Consider the following 22,079-nt stretch of genomic DNA (forward strand, 5'->3'; position numbering starts at 1 on the left):
AGAGGACCTAGTGACCTTACAGCCAGCTCATGGTGGGGTCAACTGCTAAAAAAAGAAATCCTGAGGGTCCTCAGTCACCATGCATGGACCACAGAGGTTTGGGCGCTCTCAGAACTGAGCCTGTGCTCAGGGAGGATGGGATGGAGACATATCCAGAGGTGGGTCAACCTGCAGCCAGAGCCTGGCTGACACTGCCCAGGAGTGCACCTGCCTGCCTCCACCAGCCTGTCGCCTTTCAAGGAGGCCTCTAGGGAAAGCCAGCTCAGGCTCTAGACCAGTCTCAAGGAAAAGGCTCTGCAGCAGCCCTCCAACGACACAGCCTCTTGAGTCTCCGGCTTGATTCCAGCTCTGCCATGTCTCAGCTGAAGGGCAGAAGACTTGGACCCTGAGCACAGGCAAGTGCAGGTCACAGCTGCAGACACAACAGCTGAGCAAGTGGATGAGCATGTGAGGGATGCGGAATGCCTGACAACACAGACCTTGTCTTACAAATGGCAGAACAGGACTGTGTTTATTAAAAACACCAGGAGAGTGAGTGAGTTCACATGACACTTGGCAGAACCTGCGACTGCTGGCGGTGCCACAGTGGGAGGTGGCTTGGGCTGCAGCCTCTGCCTACTTGGAGCAGCAGGGTTTGGTCCAGAGCAGGGCTCAATAGCGGCGGGTGAAGTGGGGGTGAGGGTGGGGGTGGGGGACTCGGCCACCCTGGTCCTGACTGGTCACGCCACCACCTTCCAGTCCACCACTGGGCACCACATGGCCCTGGGAATGTCCGCCGTGTGCAAAGCTCCCTTGCCTAGAACAGAGGCGGATGGTTTGTAAGGGCCATGGCTGGTGACCACAAGGTTCCAACTCACACAGGACAGGGCACTGTAGAGTCCATGCAGGCCAGCTCAGCCAGGGGAGCAGACATGTAGAGGGAGGGAGAAAGGAGGAGGCAGTGGCAGACACTGAAGCCTTCTTACCCAGCCATGCCACCCCGGCCTGCTGCCACATGCCCATGCCCGGGTCCTGCAATGCCCCGCTCAGCACCTGCAGAAGAGAGACGGCTCTGTGGGCTCTGCGTGTAAACCTGATGCTCACCCACTCCTTGCAGCCCTTGGTACCTACCTCGCCACCGTAAGTGCTCATGGCCTGTCATGGTTGTGTCCACGGCACCGTGCCAGGCAGGAACCTGCTGCTCCTCCAGCCGTGAGTTGTGCTGCTCTGCCCATTCTCGGTTTACCCTTTGCCAAACAGAAGGTGACACATGGCTGCCCCCCATGCTCTTCCCATCATACCAAGACGTGAGCCCAACTCCAGACATCTTCAAAGATAGGACTGCAGGCAATGTGGACACTAGGCACCAGCAGGGAAAGGACCTTGGCCACCCAGCAAGGCAGCCACACAGTAGGGCCACAAGAAGCCACAGTGGTCCACACTTGGGCCTACCCCTACATGGAAAGGTGCCGACCCAAATACGTGGACAGCATGTGCTGGCAACGTGACCCACAGCTGAAAGGGAGCACGAATATCCTGCTTGAGCCCAATGGGTAGAAATGGGAGTGTCCAAGGTACGAAATTTGGTGGTGGCCAGGAGCGCCACTCAGAAACATACCACCGCATGGAGGGATCTGAGACCAAGCACATGTATAAAAGGGGCATGAGTGTGTGTGTGCACGCAGAGCCACGGTGCTGGATTTGTGGGTGAGATCGGATGGATGAGGTGCAGGCTGCTGGTGGTATGGGCTTTCCAAGACGAAAGCACTCTAACACAGGCTCCAGTTAGGGACAGTCAACAGACAGTGTGTGGCAGGGAAGCAGGGAAGTGCGGGGGAGGATGAGGTAGCAGGACTGTGTGGAAGTTGGCCTGTGCTCACCACAAACCACCCAACCCGGAGTGTTCCTGCTGGAGTGGAGACGCCCACCCTGCTGCCACCCAAGGGGCAGGGACAAATGCACCCCTGCCATCATGATCCCTACCTATGGTGTATCCGGGGATAGCAGGTGGAGGAGGACATCCCAAGTGGGTCACTGCCAGGGAGGATCCTTTCACCTGCTCCCCCATGAATACCCCAGGAGCCCATCCCAAGCTCCTCTTGAATAGGACACTTACTTGGGTGGAGGGGGCAGCCCTTGGCCTTCATTCAACTTCTTGTCACAGCCATAGCCACGCCAGCCATCGCGCGAGTCCCAGCCGTGGTGCTCGAGGGGCCCTCCGTGGCCATGGTGGTCATCTAGGTAGTACTGCCAGGCACAGGGGAGAAGGGCTGTCTCTCCCAGGGCCGTGCACACAATGCCAGCTCTCACTTCCTATCACGCCTGTTTCCCACGAGCTATAGCCCGTGTCCCCTAGATGTGCTGCACGGCCAGCAGCAAGGTGTCTATGAGGGGCTCTCTACCACCAGGGCACTCTTGCTGATGAAGTACCAGCCTTCCTGAGAGGAAAGGGGGAAATGACAAAAAATATGCTCTGGGCGAGATAGGGGGCTACAGCAGGGATACAAGGAAAATAAATTGTAATAAATAAAACAATAAAATTTTAAAAAATCCTCGGGGGACACACACGGGACGAGCTGTTTCCAAAGCCCTATCCTGACCCAGGCCCATCCTGTAGAACCCCACCTCCACCCTGGAGACTCAGGGAACACAATGTATGTCATGACTCTAGCACTACAACACAACTAAATTGGAGGGGTCATAGCCTGGGCCCAACTCCCCATAGGGCTTCAAAGCTGCCATGGAAATGCAGATCTCCAGAGAAAAGACACCAAATTCCCAAAACAGTAATGACCGAGCTGACAGTTTCTACATGAGACTTAGAATGGAGCAAGTGGCCCTCCCCTCCCCCACAGCAGGAACCACAGGTGGCCATTCTCACTCACCTGCCTATCCCGCTCCTCCATTCCTGGTCTGGACACGTCCCTCCTGCAATGGAAACAGGGCATGGTATGGCAGCATGCCAGTGGGTGGGGTGGAAACAGACGTCTCCCCCGGGAACAAGCTCGCCCCCGCCAAGTGTAGCTATGTGCGCTAGGACCTAACATGAAGGGACGGCAGTGGTAGGTAGAAGGCTTTCCTGGGGAGATGCGAGCCAGGTCACCACAGGCAGCTGGGGTCTCCCTGGAGCCAGAAAGCGAGTGGCTGCCCAGGAGAGCTGCTGCAGACAGGCTGTGCCAGGCATCCCCATCAATGCACAGAGACACTTTAGAATATGGACAGTCTGGGCAGTCTGAGGAGCAGACTTGACAAGACCCCACGAGAAAAGGGGACTACAGTGTGGAAGGTGGGGGTGAGGTCCAGGAAGCCGAGGTAAGTGACCCCTCACCCCTTCCAACCTGCTTCCTCCTCTAGGTCAGGCAGCCCTGCCCAACCTGAGATCTGCCGGAAGGCTACGTGGTTAGACATTGGGTGCCTGGTGTGGGCTCACCCGGTGTTAGGCCTGGTGTTCCCCAGTGGCACCTGCAGCTGTCCTGAGGAGGTCTTCACAGGGCGCCCCGGGGCTCACCTGCCATGCACCTAGATGATATCTGGGGGGCTGTCTCAGGGGAGAGTGCTCACCTGTCTATGACGTGTTCCTGGTAATGGCTGCGCTCCCGGTGGTGGAAGCTGTGGTAGCGGTGATCTGGCCGTGGGAAGTCTCTGTACCTGTCCTCCATGGCTGCACGTTTCCCTTCAGGCCAGTAGCCGTCCTCTCTCCTGGTTTGCATTTTGTAAAACACACTTAATTCAAGGTGGCAGTTGCGGCAGCATCCCAGTCGCCAAGCGGGGAGGCAGGCTGCGGGGAGCTGACTGTCCCCAGGAACACTTGCATGACACAGTGCCGGGACACTGGACCCCCATGCCTGGAAGTACAGGCTTCCCGAGCAGGACCGGCCCGTCCGTCCACTGGGCTGAGAGCAGCACCTTGCTGTCTATGGCCTTCCCCAAGCACAGGATGCCGGGCAGCGTGGCTGGGCAACACAAAGGGCTGGCCAAGGAACAGCTCCACGCGCCTGTCCACAGGGGAGGCAGGACAGGGCAGGGCACTCACCGGGCGTCCAGGCTGTAGGGTCTGCGCAGCGCCCGCCGTTCCTGCTCAGCACGCAGCTGCTCTTGCTGCCGCCGCAGTTCTTCACGCTCCCGCATAATGCGCTGCTGCTCCTTGCGCCTTTCCCGTTCCACGCGCATGCGCTCGCGCTCCAGCCGCTCCCGCTCTAGTCTTTCGCGTTCTAGCCGCTGACGCTGGCACTGGAGCTGCAGCCGTTCCCGCTGCAGGCGGGCCTTCTCGCGACGCTCCTGGAAAGCATCCAGTCGCTGCTCCCGCTCTCGCTGCTCCCGCTCCCTGCACACAGGCGACTATCAGCTGACCCACCCCAGGCTGCAGCCTCAGTGTGTGGCCTCCCCCCCAGAGGTCCACACCCAGCTGGGGCCTTGGCTTACTCTGCCAAGGTCTGAGTGTCACTGTCCCTCACATCCACTTCCAAGCAGGCTCGGGAGCCAAGGCAGGTTTTGCCGGCACCCCTGCTTACCGACGCCGTTCAGTCTCCCGGATCTCTCGCTCCCGCTGCCTCTGGCGCTCTCGCTCCCGCTGCTCCTTGATCTTGTCGAAGGACAGGATCTCTCTCTTCTCCCTGCCCTCCGACTTACGGTCTTGACTTTTGGAGCTCTGTGACCAGAATGACTCAGTCAGAACTGAGTGGGCAGGACGTGGTGGCTGACAGGAGCCATAGCACAGTACAGAAAGCCAGGGTTTCGCTGTGAGCTTTTGAGCCAGCCTGGCACACACCATCCTGCCCAGCTCCTGAATACTACTCTTTTCGATTTTCACCACAAAGCAGGACATCTGAAGTCAGCCTATTCTCAACCTTACAGAGTTGCTTGGGGCCAGGCACCAGTAACATCAGCATGAGATGGATGGCAGAGGGATTCCAATTTCAAGGCCAGCCTAGCATACAGATTTAGCACAGCCCCTGCCAAAACCCCCAAACATCAGAGCAGAGCCAAGCCACACCTTCCAGGTAGAAGGGAGGTTGCACCTCATGCTTAGACTGAGACTCTTCTGTCTGTGTGCTGTGGCCCCGTGTAAGAGCTGGTTGTCCTCTAGGGTCTGGCTTTCATGGTAAAAGCGTTTGTGGAAGTCGGGGTTGGCCAAAGCCTCACAGACCAGGAAGGTGGCATTCGTAATTCGGGACAATCAGAAAACTCTAGACTCAAAGGACCCAGAAGGGTAGACAATTTTAAGTCCGGGGGATCCCACAAGCTGCTCCGCATGTGTGCACACGCATATAAACGAGAAGGAAAAAAGCAGAAGCAGGACCACAGGCTTTTGGCATGAGCTGAGCCATGCGTTGTGGGGGGGCACGTGCCATCATTCTACAGTGCGTTCTCTGCACAGCTACACTGATGCTTTCCCGCCGTGGTCCCACTCAGGCCAGACGGCCCTGGGCCCTGCAGGCACGGCCACTCTGAGCCAAACGCTCACGTTCTTCTCCTGCAGGGGCGGGAACAGGGCAAGCAAACGTGCGCGCCTGCGCTGCGCTCGTCACCAGCTGCCCTCCAGCCCTGGCCTGCGACTGGTAGAGCAGTTTGCAGCCTGGCTCTTTGGGGCAGAGGCTTCCAGAATGAAGAGCCACGGGCAGACCCACACAGCCCTGGTGCTGTCAAGACAAGGCCCTACTTTCCTTTGGGTTCATTTAGCACAAGGACAACAGCAGAAACAAGTATGCCCTCATCAGATTAGACCAAGCCAGACAGACCTGTCACTTGCCAAGGCTGTCCGTGCCTCAGTCCTCTACTACAGTGGGCAGAGCTGGACAAAAAGCACCAGCTAGGGCACTTCCTGGAGAAGGGAGGCTGGGAGTCAATGCTTACTCTGTCCTTTGACCTGCTTGTGGCCTTCACACTGATGACAGGTTCGCCCTTGGACTTGTCCATCACAACTGTCCGCTCCGTGCCTCTGCTTCCTGCAGGGAAAGCACAGGCAGCCATGAGCACGTGGGCACCCCACAGCTCAGCCTGCACTCACTGCCCTTTGCAATCTATGACAAGCACAGCCCTGAAGGGTGTATCACCCAGAAATGAGCATATTTCCTGTGCGTGTGTGTGTGTGTGTGTGTCAGGGATGTTCCATTTGTCCCAAAGGAGCTGGTGGGCAGTTTGGTTTTTTTTTTGAATTTTTTTATTTAATTTTATTTTATGTGCATTGGTGTGAGGGTGTCAGGCCACTTGGAACTGCTTATGGACAGTTGTGAGTGCCATGTGGCTGCTGGGAGTTGAACTCAGGTCCCTTAGAAGAGCAGGCGGTGCTCTTACCCACTGAGCCATCTCTCCAGCCCAGCTGGTGGGCAGTTTTGTTTTTTTTTTTTGAGATAGGGTTTCTCTGTGCAGCCCTGGCTGTCCTGGAACTCACTCTGTAGAACAGGCTGGCCTCAAACTCAGAGATCTGCTTGTCCTTGCTTCCAGAGTGCTAGGATTAAAGACACCCAGGAATTCTGGTTTCAATTTCTTAGCTTTTGTCATTGAAAGGAGTCTCCGCTGGCGAGGAGCCACAGAGCACACCTGTGCTCCAAGGCTATTACCACGCCCTGTCAGAAGAGGGGCCAAAGAAAATGGACTGCACACACAGCCCTGTGTTCAATGACTTCCAGCCCCAGGCTCAGGCCTGCCTTTGCTGTGGAGCAAGCTCCTTTCTTCCTCTTGTGTGGGCAGTGCCTACCCCAAGACTGCACACTCAGCTTGGTGCACACTGGCACTGTGATTTTTGGGGAAGGGTCTGCTAGGCCTGCTCTGCAGCTGTTGCTCATAGAGGACAAAAAGCAAAACTCAGTCAAGTGACATGTCTTGCCTATTTCCTGCCATGACAGCTGCCATCCCCACCACGCCTCCGTCCCTTTCACCAGCTTCCAAGATGCTGCTCACCTGATTTGGTGACTCGAGACCGACTGGCAGCTCCTGAAGTGAGCTCATCTTGATCCTTCTCCTTTTTAATGTCTTCTGGCCTTTTCTCCTCCTTTCTTTCCAGTTTCTCTTCCTTCTTGATCACAGTTCTGTTGAAAATAGTCAGCCATAGTCTCCCTGAGGTCCTCCCTGAAGCCACTGGCCCCACCCACCAGCGAAGGGGAGGATCTGAGGCCTACACCACTCCAGCTCCTCTTTAGCCTAAAAAGCTGGAAACAGCAGGACCAGAGTACTGCTGTGCCCCAGCTCCTTAGCTAACCCAGAGACTCATATAGCCCACACTGCCTCAAACTCCTGCTCCTCCTGTCTCCATCTCTTAGTGCGGGATGGCAGACATGTGCCATCACACCTGGTTCTCCATGGTGCTAGGGATGGAACTCAGGGCTTGCTAGTCAAGTGCTCTCCTACTGAGCGACTTTCCCAGCTATTTATTTTGCTTTTGTATGTGGTTGTACTGACAATGCAAACATAGGAGACACAGGACAGCTTGCAGGAACTGGAATCTACCATGCAAATTCTGTAATCAAATTCAGGCCATCACATTTGGTAGCAAGTGCCTTACCACTTGAGCCACCTTAAAAATACATTTACAGAAAACCAATTTTAATTCAGTGTAGTGGATAAGCCTATCTCTCTAGCTTTTAGGAGACTGAAGCAGGAGGACTGAGTTCTGTGCCAGTTTTACAAGGTGAGACACAATCTCAAAATATATCAGCACCAACTAACTGACCCCCATACTGACAAGAAGGGCAGAGTACCCATGATGCCAGCTCAGGGAGCAAGCTCAGCCTGGCCTGAACAGCTTCCCATAGTTTCTAGATCCTTACCCAGCAGGCACACAAAGTGCTTACTTAGCTATGGCCCTCTCTTCCTTCCTTTCTCCATTCTCCTTCCTCTTGACTCTGCCCTGGGTTCTCCCTCTAAACTCTACCTCTAGACACTACCTTCAGGCTCGCATTTGTATACTCTTAAATTTCATAGATTCAGAGCCCCATGTGGGGACCCTGATTTCCCAGACATTTTATATATATAATGGCTCTGCTGGGACTCCCCAAGATTTCTGGTAACACTTTTAATCCTTTCATGCGTAGAATAAAAACCACTGTTCTGTTACCATGCCCCAAGATGACACCACTGGAATAAACCTCTTTATGCTCTGCCCACCAGCAGAGCACAGGCTTGCCAACTGCCATGCTTGGCCACATAGCTACAGCCAGGAGCCCCTGTAGTGAGTCCTGGCATTAAGCTATGCTGCTAGGCGCTTCCCCAGAGCCTGCCTCATCCACACAGGGCTTCTGTGTGTGGGTGTACCCACGGTACATACGTGGAAGTCAGACAATTTGGCCTCATGGCATGATACATGATCCCAGTGACACCCACATTCTTAGGGCTATGGCTCTCAGAGGCTGGCCTAGTACCCACCGATGTGGACAGAGAGCCACTGTGCAGCTCAAAGCCCAGCCCCACCTGCACTGACACCAACAGCATAGAGCCCTCCTGCCAAGGTCTTCTCAACAGTGACATGGAAGCTGTTAGGTACTCGCCAGACTTCCAGATCTGTGGCTACTTCTGCTAAAACACAAGCCATATCCTTTGGCAGAAGCAAACCTGAGACTCTGGGTTGCAAGGAGCTAAGGCACCCCAGGGTGCCACAGAAATGCATGGCATTTACTTTTAATATTTTCACAAACATGGAAAAACCTGACATGTGAGAATAACACAGATGACCCGCTCAAGGTCAGTACTGTGGCAAGCAGGGCTGCAAGCTGGGGAAGCTGGTGCTCATCTGGGTGAGTCAGCCCAGACGACCTCTAGGCCAGGAGGTCAAGGCTGCGTGCTGAAGCTGGTATGCAGCCTGACGGGAGGCTGCCCAGCTGTCTGGCTCTGGCTCCCACTAGGGACTGCACTGCCCCATGGCTAGCAGCTAGGAAGAGGGGTGTGGTAGGAAGGGCACTGGGACCCCAAGGGACAGGGCCGCCACGTCACTGTACTTCTCCGTCTTGATCTCCACAGGGTGAGGCCTGTCCAGCCCTGGCACCTTCTCCTTCTGGTCACAAGCTCTCCTGTCTGCCAACTTCTTCCCATAGGGCTCGTTTTTGGCCTAGAAGGTAACGGGGCAGTGGTGACTTGGGGGGACACAGCCCTGCTATCGCTGGGGGGTGACTACAGCGGGGACCTCACCTTCTCCACGGAGATCATTCTCCCATGCAGTTCAGTTCTGTGTAGGTGGCTGATGCACTTGGTGGCCTCATCTGACGTGGACATAGTCACAAATCCGTAGCACCGGGCCCCAGGACTGCGAGCGTTGGTGACCACCTTGGCGCCGACGACCTCCGAGGAAAAGAGCACACTGGTGTAAGGACACACTTGACTTCTGTCACAAGACCACAGGGCTTGTTAAGGCCCAAGTAGCAGACACCTAACAACTGCTGCTGTCCTCAGCACTCAGCTCTGGCTAGTCGTCCTCTGTGCACCGTACTGAACCTGCGTTTATCAGAACACAGTAGCTCTCCTGGTGACAAACACAGTACACAGAGCCAATGAACATCACATGGACAGAGACAGAATCTAGTCAGACTGTGAAGTCAAAGGTGTCTGCTCAGTAGCTCCTGGCCCCCGCCAGGCCCTAGCTTCTGTGCCAGGCCCTGTGGTGAAGGCAGCAGGTACTGCAGCACAGAGAAGGGCTGATGCTCTGTACACCTGGGGTTCCTGGGGCATGGGCAGGGAAGGGAAACTGAAGCAAGTTAGAGGACAGCTAAAGAAATGCAGAGTCTCTGAGCCGGATGACAGTGCCCTGACCCTGGCATACCTGCCCACAGTCACAGAGGTGCATTGTCACCTGCCACAGGTGATGCAGGCAAACCTGGTGGATGGCAGAATCTGCTCAGGCAAGCAGCAGCCCAACATGTCAGCAAGATGTAGGGCTCCCCCAAGCCACCAGAACTCCAAAAGACACTGACTGTCCTCACATAATAGAGAGGATGGACAAAAGTTCAGGATAACCTACCAGAATGAAACAAAAACTTGGAAACCCAACCAGGCCTGGGAAAGTGGGGAAGGGCTGGAAGTTTGACACCAGCCCGGGGCCACAGAATTATAAACTGCCTCTACCCCAGAACACAATCATTGGCAGGGTTCCAGGAGGGTCCATAAACGACTTCCCAAAGATGGAAGCAGGGAAAGCAAAGCCCAGAAAACCCAATGTGTTCTCCTGAAGAGGATGCAAGTCAGGGAGGGAGAAAGATCTGAAAATGCTGGGAGAAAATGACAGTGGGTAGCTGAAGAAGGACAAAGACCAAGCAAAGCCCGCTGAACAAGTGTCTGTCCATGGCAGAGCAAGGCTGCCCTCCTCAGACATGAAGGCCATGCCAGTCGCCTGTGCTACTTCTACATCAAGCATGAGTGCTAAAGTGAAAAGGGCAAAGCAGCAGGGACTGGCATCACCCTGTGCTCTACGGGGCCCGGGCCTGCACTCCAGCACATAGGACATCACTTGCAGACACACACTCATGTGCTCAATAGCCTCCAGGGAGACAAATAGTCAGAGGGACAGGTGCATCAAAAGGCTTGGACTTCAGACAGACAGACAGACAGGATACTGGGGGCACCATCCCATGACCGAAGTCAGAGAAGAAGAGTGGCATGTTGTCCTCCCGAACCCCAGGCACCAAGTATCTAATGGGAAGAAGCATGCGCCCTGGCATGTGCCCAGCTTCTTATACTAGAGGTATAGCTGTATGTCTAGGTGCACACCTGGCTCACCGCGCCACTGGTCTAAGCCTTGGGAACACCTTTGACCACTGTGCGACACTTGACCTTCAGCCCCTGCTGTCCTCATGCTTCTGACCTTGAGACTTACACAGATACAGCACATTCCCTGGCTCTCAAGGCTCTGTCGTGTGCAATGGCCGGGACACACCCTAAGCCTCTGTACACTGCACAGTGCATGGAGGACAGCAGCACCAAACAACCAAAAACTGTGGCTTCAGGGCCTGACTTACGACACCACCTGCGGTGAGTATGACAACCACTGAAGGTGGAACAGGTGCCTAGGCCTGCACCAAGGATGACAAAGACTTCTGCATGGACCACACCCATGCCCAGGCACCTGCCCAGAGTGCTGTGCCCCGAGTTCACTCATCCACCACAGGATTAGTCTCCCCTCCTGTCCCCACGTGCCCGAGAAAAGCTCTGAAGCGCGTGGACTGCACTAGTGAGAAGATGGACCCAGTCTCCTGCTCAAGTTCGTAAAATGCTTCTGAGAAAGACAGAGGGCAACATCTTAATCACTGGCACACAACCGTTCTGGCTTTAGATTCCAAGGGACCTGTCCTCACAGGTGCTGAGAAGAGCAAAGGCAGGGTGAGTCAGCTCTGCTGGAGACGGGGTACTCTAAGAAGCCGTGGGTGTTCCCAACCTTGCGCAGTGCAGGCTGGCCTGTAACTCACTGCGCTACCCACTAGCACAACTTTCACAGCTGAGTGCTCTACCAACTCATCTCCGTCCAGCTCAAGGGGAGTGGCCCAGGCAGTCACCATAGCTGTTCCACATGTGTACACAGGAAGTCAGTTCCACTGTGAGAGTGCCATACTCGCAGCAGGGGGCTCGGAGTGGCGCTGCAAGTCTCAGGCCAGCCTGGTCTCCACAGTGAGTTTCAGGCCACCAAGGGCTACAAACAACAGCCTATCTCCAAGTTCAAACCAAGATGGTGGCTCTCGTCAGTGACAGAGCACTTCCCCAAGCACACAGGAAGCCCCAGTTTCCATCATCAGCGTGAACAAGAGAAAGTATCAGCATCTGAGGAAATGGACACTAAAAGCTATGAAGCCAGATGCTTTTACAAGACACCACCTTGCTGGCAGGCAGCTGTGCGGTGCCCTACCTTCCCATGCTTGCTGAAGAGGCTCTTGAGGTCAGTTGCGCGTGTGCTGGAGGACAGCCCGCTGACCCACAGGTTCCTTCCTGAGCCACAGCTGGCACGCCCTGGAGAGAGGAGGTCATCAGTGCCACTGAGGTAAAAGCTGCAAGACTCCCTGTGTCATGCCTATGCAAGAGCATGGAGGTCAGGGGTCTTCCTCAAATAACTGTCTGCCTTGTTTCCGGAGACAATCCAGTGACTCTGCAGCTCAGATTCCGCTCAACTGGGGAAGGGAGCAGGGAAAGCTCAGGGTTCCTCCCGCACCTGCCTACCAAGGACACTCCGATGTTTAGCTTTCTACATGCTGCCAGAGTCCTCGGACTCACACTGCAGAAACTTTAAATGAAGCCACCAGACTCTTCACTCCAGAAATAATCAGTGACACCCTGTGGCAAAGATGCCTTTGAAAGATGGCTCAGGGGGTCTCACAGGCACCTCCTTGTCACTCACAACAAAGGTGTTCCCATCTAGGTATGCTACCCATGATGCACAAGACAGAAGACCCCTCCCCCGCCCCCAAATCCTGACAGTGGTTCAGGAAAGCACCGTGCACAGGGGCAATTGGCCTTTAGCCCACCCCTCTCTGGGTCACCACATGGTAACACAACCAAGGGAGGCCTACCTTTCTCATCTTTAATGACTGGCTTTATATCCTGTTCTTCCTTAACAGAGCTGGAGACAAAAACGAATGTTACTGCTACACAGAAAAGCCGAAGCGAACGCATTTCAAAGTATGAATGCGCTAAAACTGAATACCTACCAGGGAATTAGTCTCACATTAAACTGACAGACACCTTTTGTGAGTTTATGTTGGAAAATCTGACCACGAAAATACAATGTCAGATCCCTACAGAGCAATTCAGCTTAGCTTTCCATTCCGGTTATCAATTTAAGAGCCCAACCACAGTAGATGGAGTAGGGGGAAAACCAATCACCCGTTAAATATACGAAGAGACATGGAGCTACTCGCAAGGAGCTAGCTGGGCAGCATGGCTGCCGTCTGCAGGCTCTAAACAGCTCATGTGTGTCGCTAGTAACAATGAAAGGAGATAGCGTCTGGTCTAGGACTGAGAAGCAACAAACCTCATTTTCTGATCAGCGCCCTCACTGGCTGAGGACTCTTTAGGAGCCGCAGAGACGTCATTACAAGCGTCAAAAGCAAACTTCTTCACGTCGTCTTTGCTATCTTGGGGTTCGGGGCTCGGGGCTGCCGTGGGCGCTTGCGCCAGCTCCTGGCTGGCGGCCTCCGAGAGCTGGGCAGCCGTGCTACTCTGCTCAACTGGCTCCTCTAGCCCTACAGGCTCGCGGTCCATCACGGCGCCTCCACCTGTGCCCAGGGCTTCCGCCTGTGCCCCCTGCTTCCGCCTTCGCTTGTGCTTTTGCCTCTGCTGGATACCTCCACCTCCTCCCGGCGCCTCCGCCGGCTCCCTTTTCACTACTGCTAACGGGGCGTCTGCCTCGCTCCACTGACACCGAGTGCTTGGAGACTCAGACTCGCTGCTTCGGGCCAAAGCTAAATCTCCCTCCTCCTCCTGCTCCTCTTCCTGCTCTTCTTCCTCCTCTTCCTCTTCCGGGTGGCCGCAGCTCTCAAATAGGTCCTCTTCCTCCGCCAGCTTCCTGTCTGGCCCCACGCTACTCATGGCCTGGGCAAAGGGCTGCTCCAGCTCCGAACCTTCTTCTTTTACTGGCTCAGATTTACAAGTTTCCCCCAAAATGTCGAGTATTTTCTCATTTTCTACGGATTTAACAGGAATAGAATGGCACAAGGTTTAATCACCAGGGAAATAAAGCAATCACAACTGCGGCTCGGGCGCGGCGGCCCCGCTCACACTGACAGAACTGCTGGCTACACAGAGATTGGAAAACCCGCTACACAGCGCCTGCACCCTACCTGCGCCCACGGCCATGGCGTCCCCAGCCTGTGCTAAGGGCAGAGGCAGGGACCCCCCATACTTCTACCCTACAACCACGGCGCAGCTTCCACAGCTTTCTTCAGGGTTCCATTACGCCTGTGTCTTCCAACTTGCAGTCCACGGTGCTGAAGCCATAGCAGTCACCGTTTAACAAAGAGCTTGCTGCTCCCAGCTTGATGGGTCGTGGGCAGCACCACAGTCCAAGGCTACTGGAGCTGCTCTTCGCCTTCAGAAACGTGGCAGTCGAGAGGCAGTGAGGAGGAACATCTTGGCAGAGACCCACTTGTCTTCTGGCAGCAGTGGCTTCTGGGTAAGTTCCCTATCACAGCCTCAGCCTGCCTCAACCCCATCTTTGGCTTGGTATAGTATCACAAGATCTGTCTCGTATGCGGACACAAAGCCTCACCTGGTGGCCACTTATAGCCATTCTGCATGGCCTGATGCAAGCTGTGCATCTGCCCCCAAGGCTGCCCTTGGGCTGCCACAGCACACGCACAGATCTGGTGATACAGTGGGTTTCCAATCTCTGACCCTGTGCGATTGGGATGGTCCACCACTGGGGTGATTTACGAAACTGTAACACAGCTTGAGGACAGGACTCGAGCGCGAGAGCAGGGCGCCAAGCCACAATGTTGCGCCTGTCTCAGCAGTACCTGGTTCCAAGGGGGCTCCTTCATCAGCCTGATGGAGAGAGAACAGAAGGACAGGCTTCACTCCAAATAGCACAGCCATGGGTCCCATGCACAGATCTGTGACAAGGCCTCATCCATTCAGATGCTTCCCAGAGCTACTTGTAGCTCCTACGCACCAGACTGAGACTGAACCCCATTCCACCAAATATCCACTGGCAAAGAAAGGCAAAGCCAGAGTCACCGCCCCCTTCCCTAGTGAGCTCAGGACTTAAGGAAGCCTGCCTGCTCATTCAGGACAGCGGCCACACCTGCACAGGCCTGGACCTTACAGTGTCCAGCACTGGCATCTCTGGGCCACTTACTGCTTAAGGGCCACAACCACACCAAATCTTTGACCTCAGTCACACCAACTCCAAGGCTAGATTTCCCTGAGAACCTTCCAGGCACTTACAGAGTCCAGCTGCCTGGCCCTTTGGTCCTGATCATAGCCTACCACACAATACCTCCACACCCCATGTGCTAGCCTCCAAATGCAGGCTCCGGTTAGCATCTGTACCACACTGTGATGTTGGAGGTCACTGGGTACAGGGCTCTGGCCCCATCAATGGTTTCTTCCTTTGGTGAATGTGAACAGGCAACAGGAAGGTACTGGCTGGGGAAGACGGCACCTGCACCATCTCTTCCTCTCTCTGCTCTCTGGCCTCCATGAGGGGTAGCAGCCTCCTTGGCACTGTCCCACTGCCATGGTATTCTGCCTCCTCTCAGACATACAGCAATAGTCACCTGATGTTAGACTAAAGCCCTTGGAACTGTAAGCCAACGTATATCTGCTGCCCAAGTGCCCTCAGCCAACTTGCACAGGATGAACAGCCAGCATCCATGCTTGCTCTCACTCTCTCTCATTCACAGTCCCTTCTGGAAAATCAATGTCTCCTATACTGCAGAGCCACAAGGAGACACCACTCACCAGAGTTACTTTAAGGTCTGACATGGAAGCTTCCAGAGTGTTCTTGAAGACATCTTCATTCACCTGGAACATGAATCAGAACATGAGTGCGTGGAGGCCAGAGCCATCAGCACTTCAGCCTGCACCTCACAGCTTCTCACACAACCTATGTCTACTCTACAACACCCATCGCTGTGTCTGCCCAGCTGAGGATGGTGACTTTCCCAGCCACTTCTCAGTACAGGAGCCTCACAGACCACCAGGTGCCACGTCAGCTCCACAGCTTCAATCCTACTCTTACTTCTTATTGCTGTGTGATGCTCAGGATGTGTGTGGGGCTCAGAGGACCACTTGGAGTTGCCTTTCCCTCTTTGCCTTGAGATCCAGGATAATTCCTGCACCCAGAGAGCCTGTCCTGAGGCCATGGACTCAAGACTGTGCTGAGTGAAGGTCCTCCAGTTTATGTAAAGCCCACTGGTATTAATAATCCCTGTGCTTGGCTGAGACTGAATCTCTGCAAGCCCCCAAGAAGAAAACCATAACGATACATGGAATCAACTAGCTGTGAGTGCCATGCAAAGCCATCCTGCACTGGATGGCAGGTGTCCATAGGACAGACTTGTGCTGGCTTCAGGCCTTCAGAGCTGACAGTAGCACCACCAGGTGACAGACGACAGACAAACCCTCATGACACAAGCAGCCTTCATGCCACCCACCCACCCATCTCCCCTGTGAGCCCACAGCACTCCCTGCACTATTCTGGAGCAGTGGCCACCGGCACCTGGCTGTGGAGGGATTAAACTCGGGGTCTGGTTCTACCAGGGCCTGGGTAGCCCTGATGCTGAGCCCCTGGGGCCGCTGGTACACCCGTGGCTGCAAGTTACCTACAGCATGCTCCAGGAGCTGAGCTGGAAGCTGTCCCAGCTGCGCGGCCACGTACTCTTTACTGTCACCGAAGGCATGAGGGATGTGGTCGTTGGTGTTGCCCTCCCCCAGGCAGGGCTCACTGAGGTCCTCAGCCTCTGTTCCATCTGGCACACCTGTGTTCATGCTGTCCCTGTCTTGTGAGCTCTGCAGCATCACAACCCCATCCTGTGACAAGAGGGAGGGTGTCAGCCACCAAGACCATGGAGCGTGGGAAGGTGTGCCGTCCCCAGGCCCAACACACCTGCCCATCTCTGGAATCTTCTTCCAGGCTGTTGTCCTCGCCGCCCTCCTCCTCCTCCATCTTGGGTCCTAATTATAGAACAGTGTCAGTTGGGTTAGAGTGCAGAGCCGGCCTCAGAATCAGCTGACAGGATTCAACACAATTCCATGTTGTTAGCCATTCATCCATGTTGCGAGGATCCTGTCTCAGTGGTTGTCTAAGACAAGACTTCAATCACCCTAGCCCACACTCAGACTCTGCATAAAACAGCCTTAAGCACGCTCACAATTGCCCCAGGCTAAACACCTCAAAAGACAGGAAAAGTTGGGCTGGTCTGGAACTTGCTATGTAGACCCAGAGAGCTGCCTGTTTGTGCCTCCCCATCACACCAGTCAGCAAGCACCTGAGCATGGGAACTTCACTGCTGGCTGGGGTAGGCAGGTGTGCAGGACACATGCAGCACTGTCTGGGAACACCCTGGACTGTTGCTGGGTCTATTTGCATTCTGCAACCTGCATCTCAGTACTGGTCTTTTCTGATACATACACAGATGCACGTGGTGTTCTGAGGTCAGCAATGGACATCTCCCTCAGTTGTTGGCCAAGTTATCTCCTAGTAAGGGTCTCAGGCCTGGAGCCCACTGACTCAGCCTGGCTGGTGGAGCATCAAGCCCCAGGAACTGTAGGATGTCCAGCTCCCCAGCACTATGGGTATGGATGCACAGTACACTTGGTGTCCTGTGGGTGCTAGGGATCTGAGCTCGGGCCCACCCTCACGATTCTGTGGCAAGAGCTCTGCTTATGGAGCCATCTTGGCTTCACGACTGCTTTTAGGGCAAAGGATGTCCTAACTGCACCGAGGAGAACAGAACGCTCCACTGTGGGCCACTCAAGGCTCAAGACCTGGGAGGGAGGAGCAACATCCTTGGCTTTGAGGTGCACCTCTCCCTACGGTGGGGGGTTCAGGCGCGTGCACCCAGCGACACCCAAAGCTCTTGCAGTTGTCATCACTGAGGGACAGAACTAGCATGCGATGCCCAGGCTACTTCACCCCTGGCAGCATAGGACTTCAATGCCGCCACAGTGGAACACAGTGGTGCTCATGATCCGGGGCCTTCGGTCATCCTTTTATTTTTTGGGTTCCATACGACAACACACTAGGTAACTGCCAAAACACTGAATACTGGGAAAGTCATGAAGCTATAAACAAAACCCAAGTATCGTACATTATAAGAACAGCTGTCTGGGAAGACTGCTGTGGTTAACAAGGACTCTGAACTCAGGCCCCAGCACCCATATGTAAAATGCTGGGTATGGGGAGGTCTGCACTGGCGTCCCAGGATTGGGTAGGTACAGACAGAAGTGCTAGGTGCTTTCTGGCCAGAGAGTTCAGCTCAATCAGCAGCTCCAGGCTGATAAAAATGCTTGCTGTGTGTGACCTGGATGACAAATGTTAGGTATCTGGATACTTTGTATGCGGTTCACTGTGCCATTTGGGGAGATTATGGGCCCTTGAGGATAGTGGTTCTCAACCTTCCTAAGTTCCTCATGTTGTGGTGACCCCAAGTATATAATTATTTTTGTTGCTACTTCATAATTACAATTTTGCCACTGTTATGAGTCCTAATGTAGATACCTGTATTTTCTGATGGTCTTAGATGACACCCAGGAAAGGGTCGTTTGATCCTACAGGGGCCATCCACAGATGGGAACTGCTGCTCCAGGAAGTGGATTCTTGGTAAAGGCTGTCTGTCACTGTGAGAAGGCTCTGAGAGCCTCACTCCCCTCTGTTCTCTCTGCTTCCTGTGTATGAATGAAAGTGTGAACCCAGCTTCATGACCCAGCTGCCTGCTGCCATGCCATCCGTCATTACCACCTCTACCTCTGGAATCAAATGGCCACGTTCCATCCTCAGAAATCGAGTGTATAAAGCTGTCCATACCACATGTGAGCCAACATTCTCACAGAAATGTTAAAACAAAAAACAAAAGAGACAACATTGTTCAGTGAGTAAGATAGTTGCTGCCAAGCCTGGTGACCTGAGTATGACTCCTGGATCACACATAGTGGACAGAACCAGCTCCCAGCAAGAGCTCTCTGATCTCTGCACTTGCACTGTGTTACAAGGGTGTAAACATCTTCATGGGTACATGTTTGCATGCTAGATAAAATGGAAAAAAAGCAGAACAATCAAGGTGGATGTTCTGAGGAATGCTGGGGAGGAGGAGGCAGGAGGTTCCCTAGAACTGATGGTCAACCAGCCAGGCTCAATCAGCAGGCTCCAGGCCAGTGACAACCTATCCCAGGAGATAACACGAATAACAAAGAATCAGCTCATTGTTGGCCTTGGACCTCCATATCTATGTGCCCACCAATCCACACAGACACAAAAAGAAACCTCAACTTTTAAGAGCCCTCAAGTCTTTTGACTAATAATCTAAACACAGGCCAAAACCATAGCTCAGTGGCTGGGCATTGCTTGGTTCAATTCTCAGTACCAAATAACCTCTATGGTATGCAGAGCAGTTCAGCTGGAGAGCAGGAGCTCTGAATACTCAGGCCCTCTGTGGGGGCATGTAGTACCTTCACGGGACATAACAAGACACACTGATGGTTGCTAAACACTGGCCCAAGGGAAATTCTCACTAGCCAATCCAACATGAATCGTGTGTGGGTCAGGGCCATTAAGCATGCAGTGATTTCCCCTGTATCTGAGGCTCTGGGACACATGCAGGGCTTCCTACATGCTGGGCAAACCCTTGTCCGCCCCAACCCCTTCTGTCGGAGCTACTCCCACTTGTGAGAGGCAGTGGCTATGACATCCCTGGAACTTCCCCCACTTTGCCAGAAAGTGGTGCTCAGAGAACAACTGGGTCAACCTCACTCCTGCCACCAAAGAGCCTGTGACTGGCATCAAAGCCACGGGCCAGCACATCACACCAAACACCACACTCCAGAGGTGGATAGGCACATCTCTGCCCAAGGAGGCACCCTCCTAACAGCGACAGACGGCTGCCCCTACCCCCAGGCTCAGCTGACAATTCTGCCCATTGATCTGATATGCCTGAATCAGGTCAGGCAAGTGTTTGCAACACAAGCAGCCAGGGTTGCAATAAGCCTCCAGGCTATGGCTTTAAAAAACAAAATTACCATATGATGGTCACTGTGAGCACAGGCATGTGTGCGCCTCGGTGTGCATATGGAGGTCAGATGTCAACTTTTGGGAGCCAGTTGTTTCTTTCCACCTTGTGGGTCTCAAGGATTGGACAGCTCCACAGAGAGCAGCAAGCACCTTCAGTAGTGGAGCCCTTTAATCAGCCCTCAGTTGCTTTTCAATAGGGCTCTCATGGGGCCAGGCCAACCTGGAACTGGCATCCTCTTGACTCAGCCTGGAGTGCTGAGGAAAAGCTGTCCTTCTAGAAACCACTGGTAAAACTTCAGGGCAAGGACAGACAGCTCAGCTTGCAAGAGCTTCAGGGCTGAGGTTCAATCCCAGCACCTCATGAGGAGCTGGACATAAGGGCACTTGTGATCCTAGTGCTGGGGCTGGAGATGGAGGACCTCAGGACTCACGGGTCAGTGCAGGCCAGACCACTAGGTAGCCTGCACACATGGTTCAACGGTTAAGAGCATCGGCTGCTGTTGTACAGGACAGGATTGAGCTCCCTGCACCCACATGTAGGCTCACAGCCAATCCTGACTCTAGTTCTAAGGGACCCAAGACCTGCTTCTGACCTCTGTGGGTACCGCACACATGTGCAATCACATGCAGACAAACACACACACACGCATATGCACACATACAGCCCAGTCATTGGTCCTGACACCCGTTCCCCAGGCCTAGCATTGGGCACAGGTGGGTACCTTTGGTGCATCTCTTTACAGCTCTCTTGCTTGTGGCTCCACAGCTGATGCTGACCTCCTCAGGTTCTTGTCCTTCCTCCTTAACTGCCTGATGGGAAACAGATTTTTCAACGTTATTAAGAGGGCCTAACAAGCTATTCTTTCCTACTAGCAACACTTAAGGAAGGTAAAGCAATCGTGGAGACAGCACTGTTCATGATCTAGCTTCAGGCCTCACCCAGCACAGACAGGTTCCCCTTTCCCGTGCAAGGCACAATACCTAGAGAAAGGGAGGCTGAAAGCCTGGACTGAAGAGTCAGAATCAGCAGGTTGTGGTCACACACTCCCTGGCAGCATATAGCCCTAGATATAATCCCCAGCACAGGTAAAAATAAATAAAATCCAAGGATTACCCTCAAATCAGGGTTGGTGATTGTGCGAGTTATGTTCCCACCGTCCCCCATCAAACCCAGGGGCAATACCAGGAAACCTGTCCTGGATTCAGGCAGGGCAAAGGGCTGAGCGGAGTTCAAAAGGCTATCATTAGCTTGCCACAAGAGTGCACACCTGTAATTCCAGCATTTGGGAGGTGAAAGGGGGACAGGAGAATAAGAGCTCAAGGCTAGCCTGTGCTACACAACAAGTCTGAAGCCAGCCTGGGCTACAGGAGATCTCCAAAATAAAGGTGGGTGGGGCTGTTGCTGACTTTTGATGCGAAAAATCAGAACGTAGGTTGGGAAGGACGTGAGCTTAGTAAACTTTCACTCCAAGTATTCTGGCGCCTTCCTCCTGCAGCCAATCAGAAGGCCCTAGTCCTCAAGGACCCTGTTCCACACAGGCAAGTTGGTGTCAAGCGCTAAAGTGCACTGGACAAGACAAGGCGGAGCAGAGAGGTGACATCTCACGCCGACTCAAGATGACAACCAGGCTCCAGGCCAGGAAAGCGCGAGGGGACCCAAGCTGGGAGTGGGCATGGACTGTGCAGAGGCCCTGGGCAAAGCCAATCGTGGGGCGACTGGCAAATTCTTCAGCCGAGTAAACTGAGGCGGCGGAGGGAAGAGAGCTGCAGATTGCAAGGTCACGGAGACGTGCCTAGGACCACCGTGCCATTCAACAAGGCCTCACTGCGTGCAAACCCTTGGGCAAATAGAAAGCAAGACCCTGAGAGGCGCAGCGGCTGGCCAAGGTCACCCAGCCTGGGAGGCTCCGGGTCCCGCCGTCAACCCGATCCCCTCACCTTCTTCAGCCGCTCCATCAACACACTCTTGTTGCCTCCCGTATCCAGGTTCCGCTTCTTCAGCTCCGCCCTCAGGTCGATCACCCGCAAGTCACTGAGCCGCCGCGTCCCTGCATCCGAGGCCACCGGACCACAGCCGGGCTCGCCTGACCCCGTCATAGGCTCAGCCATTCTCGCTTCCGCGACTTCCCCTCCCGCTCCGGAACCTCATACACTCGCCGCCCGCGGCTGTGGCGGCTCTGAGCACAAAATGGCGTCGCCTAAGAGGAAAACGCACTCACTTCCTCCCGCCTCCCTTTGCGGCTGCGCAGGCGCGCAGCTTTGACGCAATTCCAGGGTCGCACGGCTAAGCGTTCTCTAGCCTCGATTCCCTTGAAACACGTGAGCAACCCGCCTCAGGCTTTTTTTTTATGCGCATGCGCACCGCTTTGAACCGTCCCACACTCCAGTTTGCGCCTTGCTCCGCTTCTCGGCTGCGCACGCGCACCGCTCTGCAGCCGCTGCTCCGACGCCGACCTGTTTTCCC

At 54.4% G+C, this 22,079-nt stretch overlaps 1 protein-coding gene across 4 annotated transcripts; it reads right to left on the reverse strand.

Moving 5' to 3' along the window:
* Positions 1-480: 480 nt before the first annotated feature.
* Safb2 (scaffold attachment factor B2) lies at positions 481-21,950 on the reverse strand. 4 transcript variants are annotated; one of them, XM_060371304.1, is made up of 22 exons: positions 21,554-21,950; positions 20,338-20,425; positions 16,496-16,563; positions 16,216-16,419; positions 15,349-15,411; positions 14,403-14,430; positions 13,239-13,571; positions 12,920-13,157; positions 12,459-12,508; positions 11,801-11,901; positions 9,100-9,249; positions 8,910-9,019; positions 6,880-7,007; positions 5,833-5,924; positions 4,491-4,627; positions 4,013-4,303; positions 3,541-3,678; positions 2,865-2,907; positions 2,096-2,226; positions 1,111-1,226; positions 966-1,032; positions 481-796 (listed from the first exon to the last, which is right to left on the reverse strand). In XM_060371304.1, exons 1-22 carry the CDS (start codon positions 21,722-21,724, stop codon positions 652-654), a joined length of 2,892 nt encoding a protein of 963 aa, XP_060227287.1. In that variant the 5' UTR covers positions 21,725-21,950; the 3' UTR covers positions 481-651. The 4 variants fall into 4 exon arrangements, with proteins under 4 accessions (XP_060227287.1, XP_060227285.1, XP_060227288.1 ...); XM_060371302.1 differs by having other exon boundaries at positions 12,920-13,571; XM_060371305.1 differs by lacking the exons at positions 16,496-16,563; positions 21,554-21,950 and having other exon boundaries at positions 12,920-13,571.
* Between the last annotated feature and the right edge of the window lie 129 nt (positions 21,951-22,079).

This window comes from Meriones unguiculatus, chromosome 17 (genome assembly GCF_030254825.1).
Source record: "Meriones unguiculatus strain TT.TT164.6M chromosome 17, Bangor_MerUng_6.1, whole genome shotgun sequence".
NCBI classification, from domain to species: Eukaryota; Metazoa; Chordata; class Mammalia; order Rodentia; family Muridae; genus Meriones; species Meriones unguiculatus.

What these genes read in the sequence shown, in the direction of transcription:
- Safb2 (XM_060371302.1), bottom strand. Translation starts at nt 21,724, where the DNA reads ATGGCTGAGCCTATGACGGGGTCAGGCGAGCCCGGCTGTGGTCCGGTG. An exon ending in GGCGCTGATCAGAAAATGAG is followed by an intron (nt 12,509 to 12,919) that starts GTTTGTTGCTTC and finishes TTTTGTCTCCAG; the next exon opens with CTCTGTTAAGGAAGAACAGG. An exon ending in TGGAGGAGCGGGATAGGCAG is followed by an intron (nt 2,227 to 2,864) that starts GTGAGTGAGAAT and finishes TGTGCCTGGCAG; the next exon opens with TACTACCTAGATGACCACCA.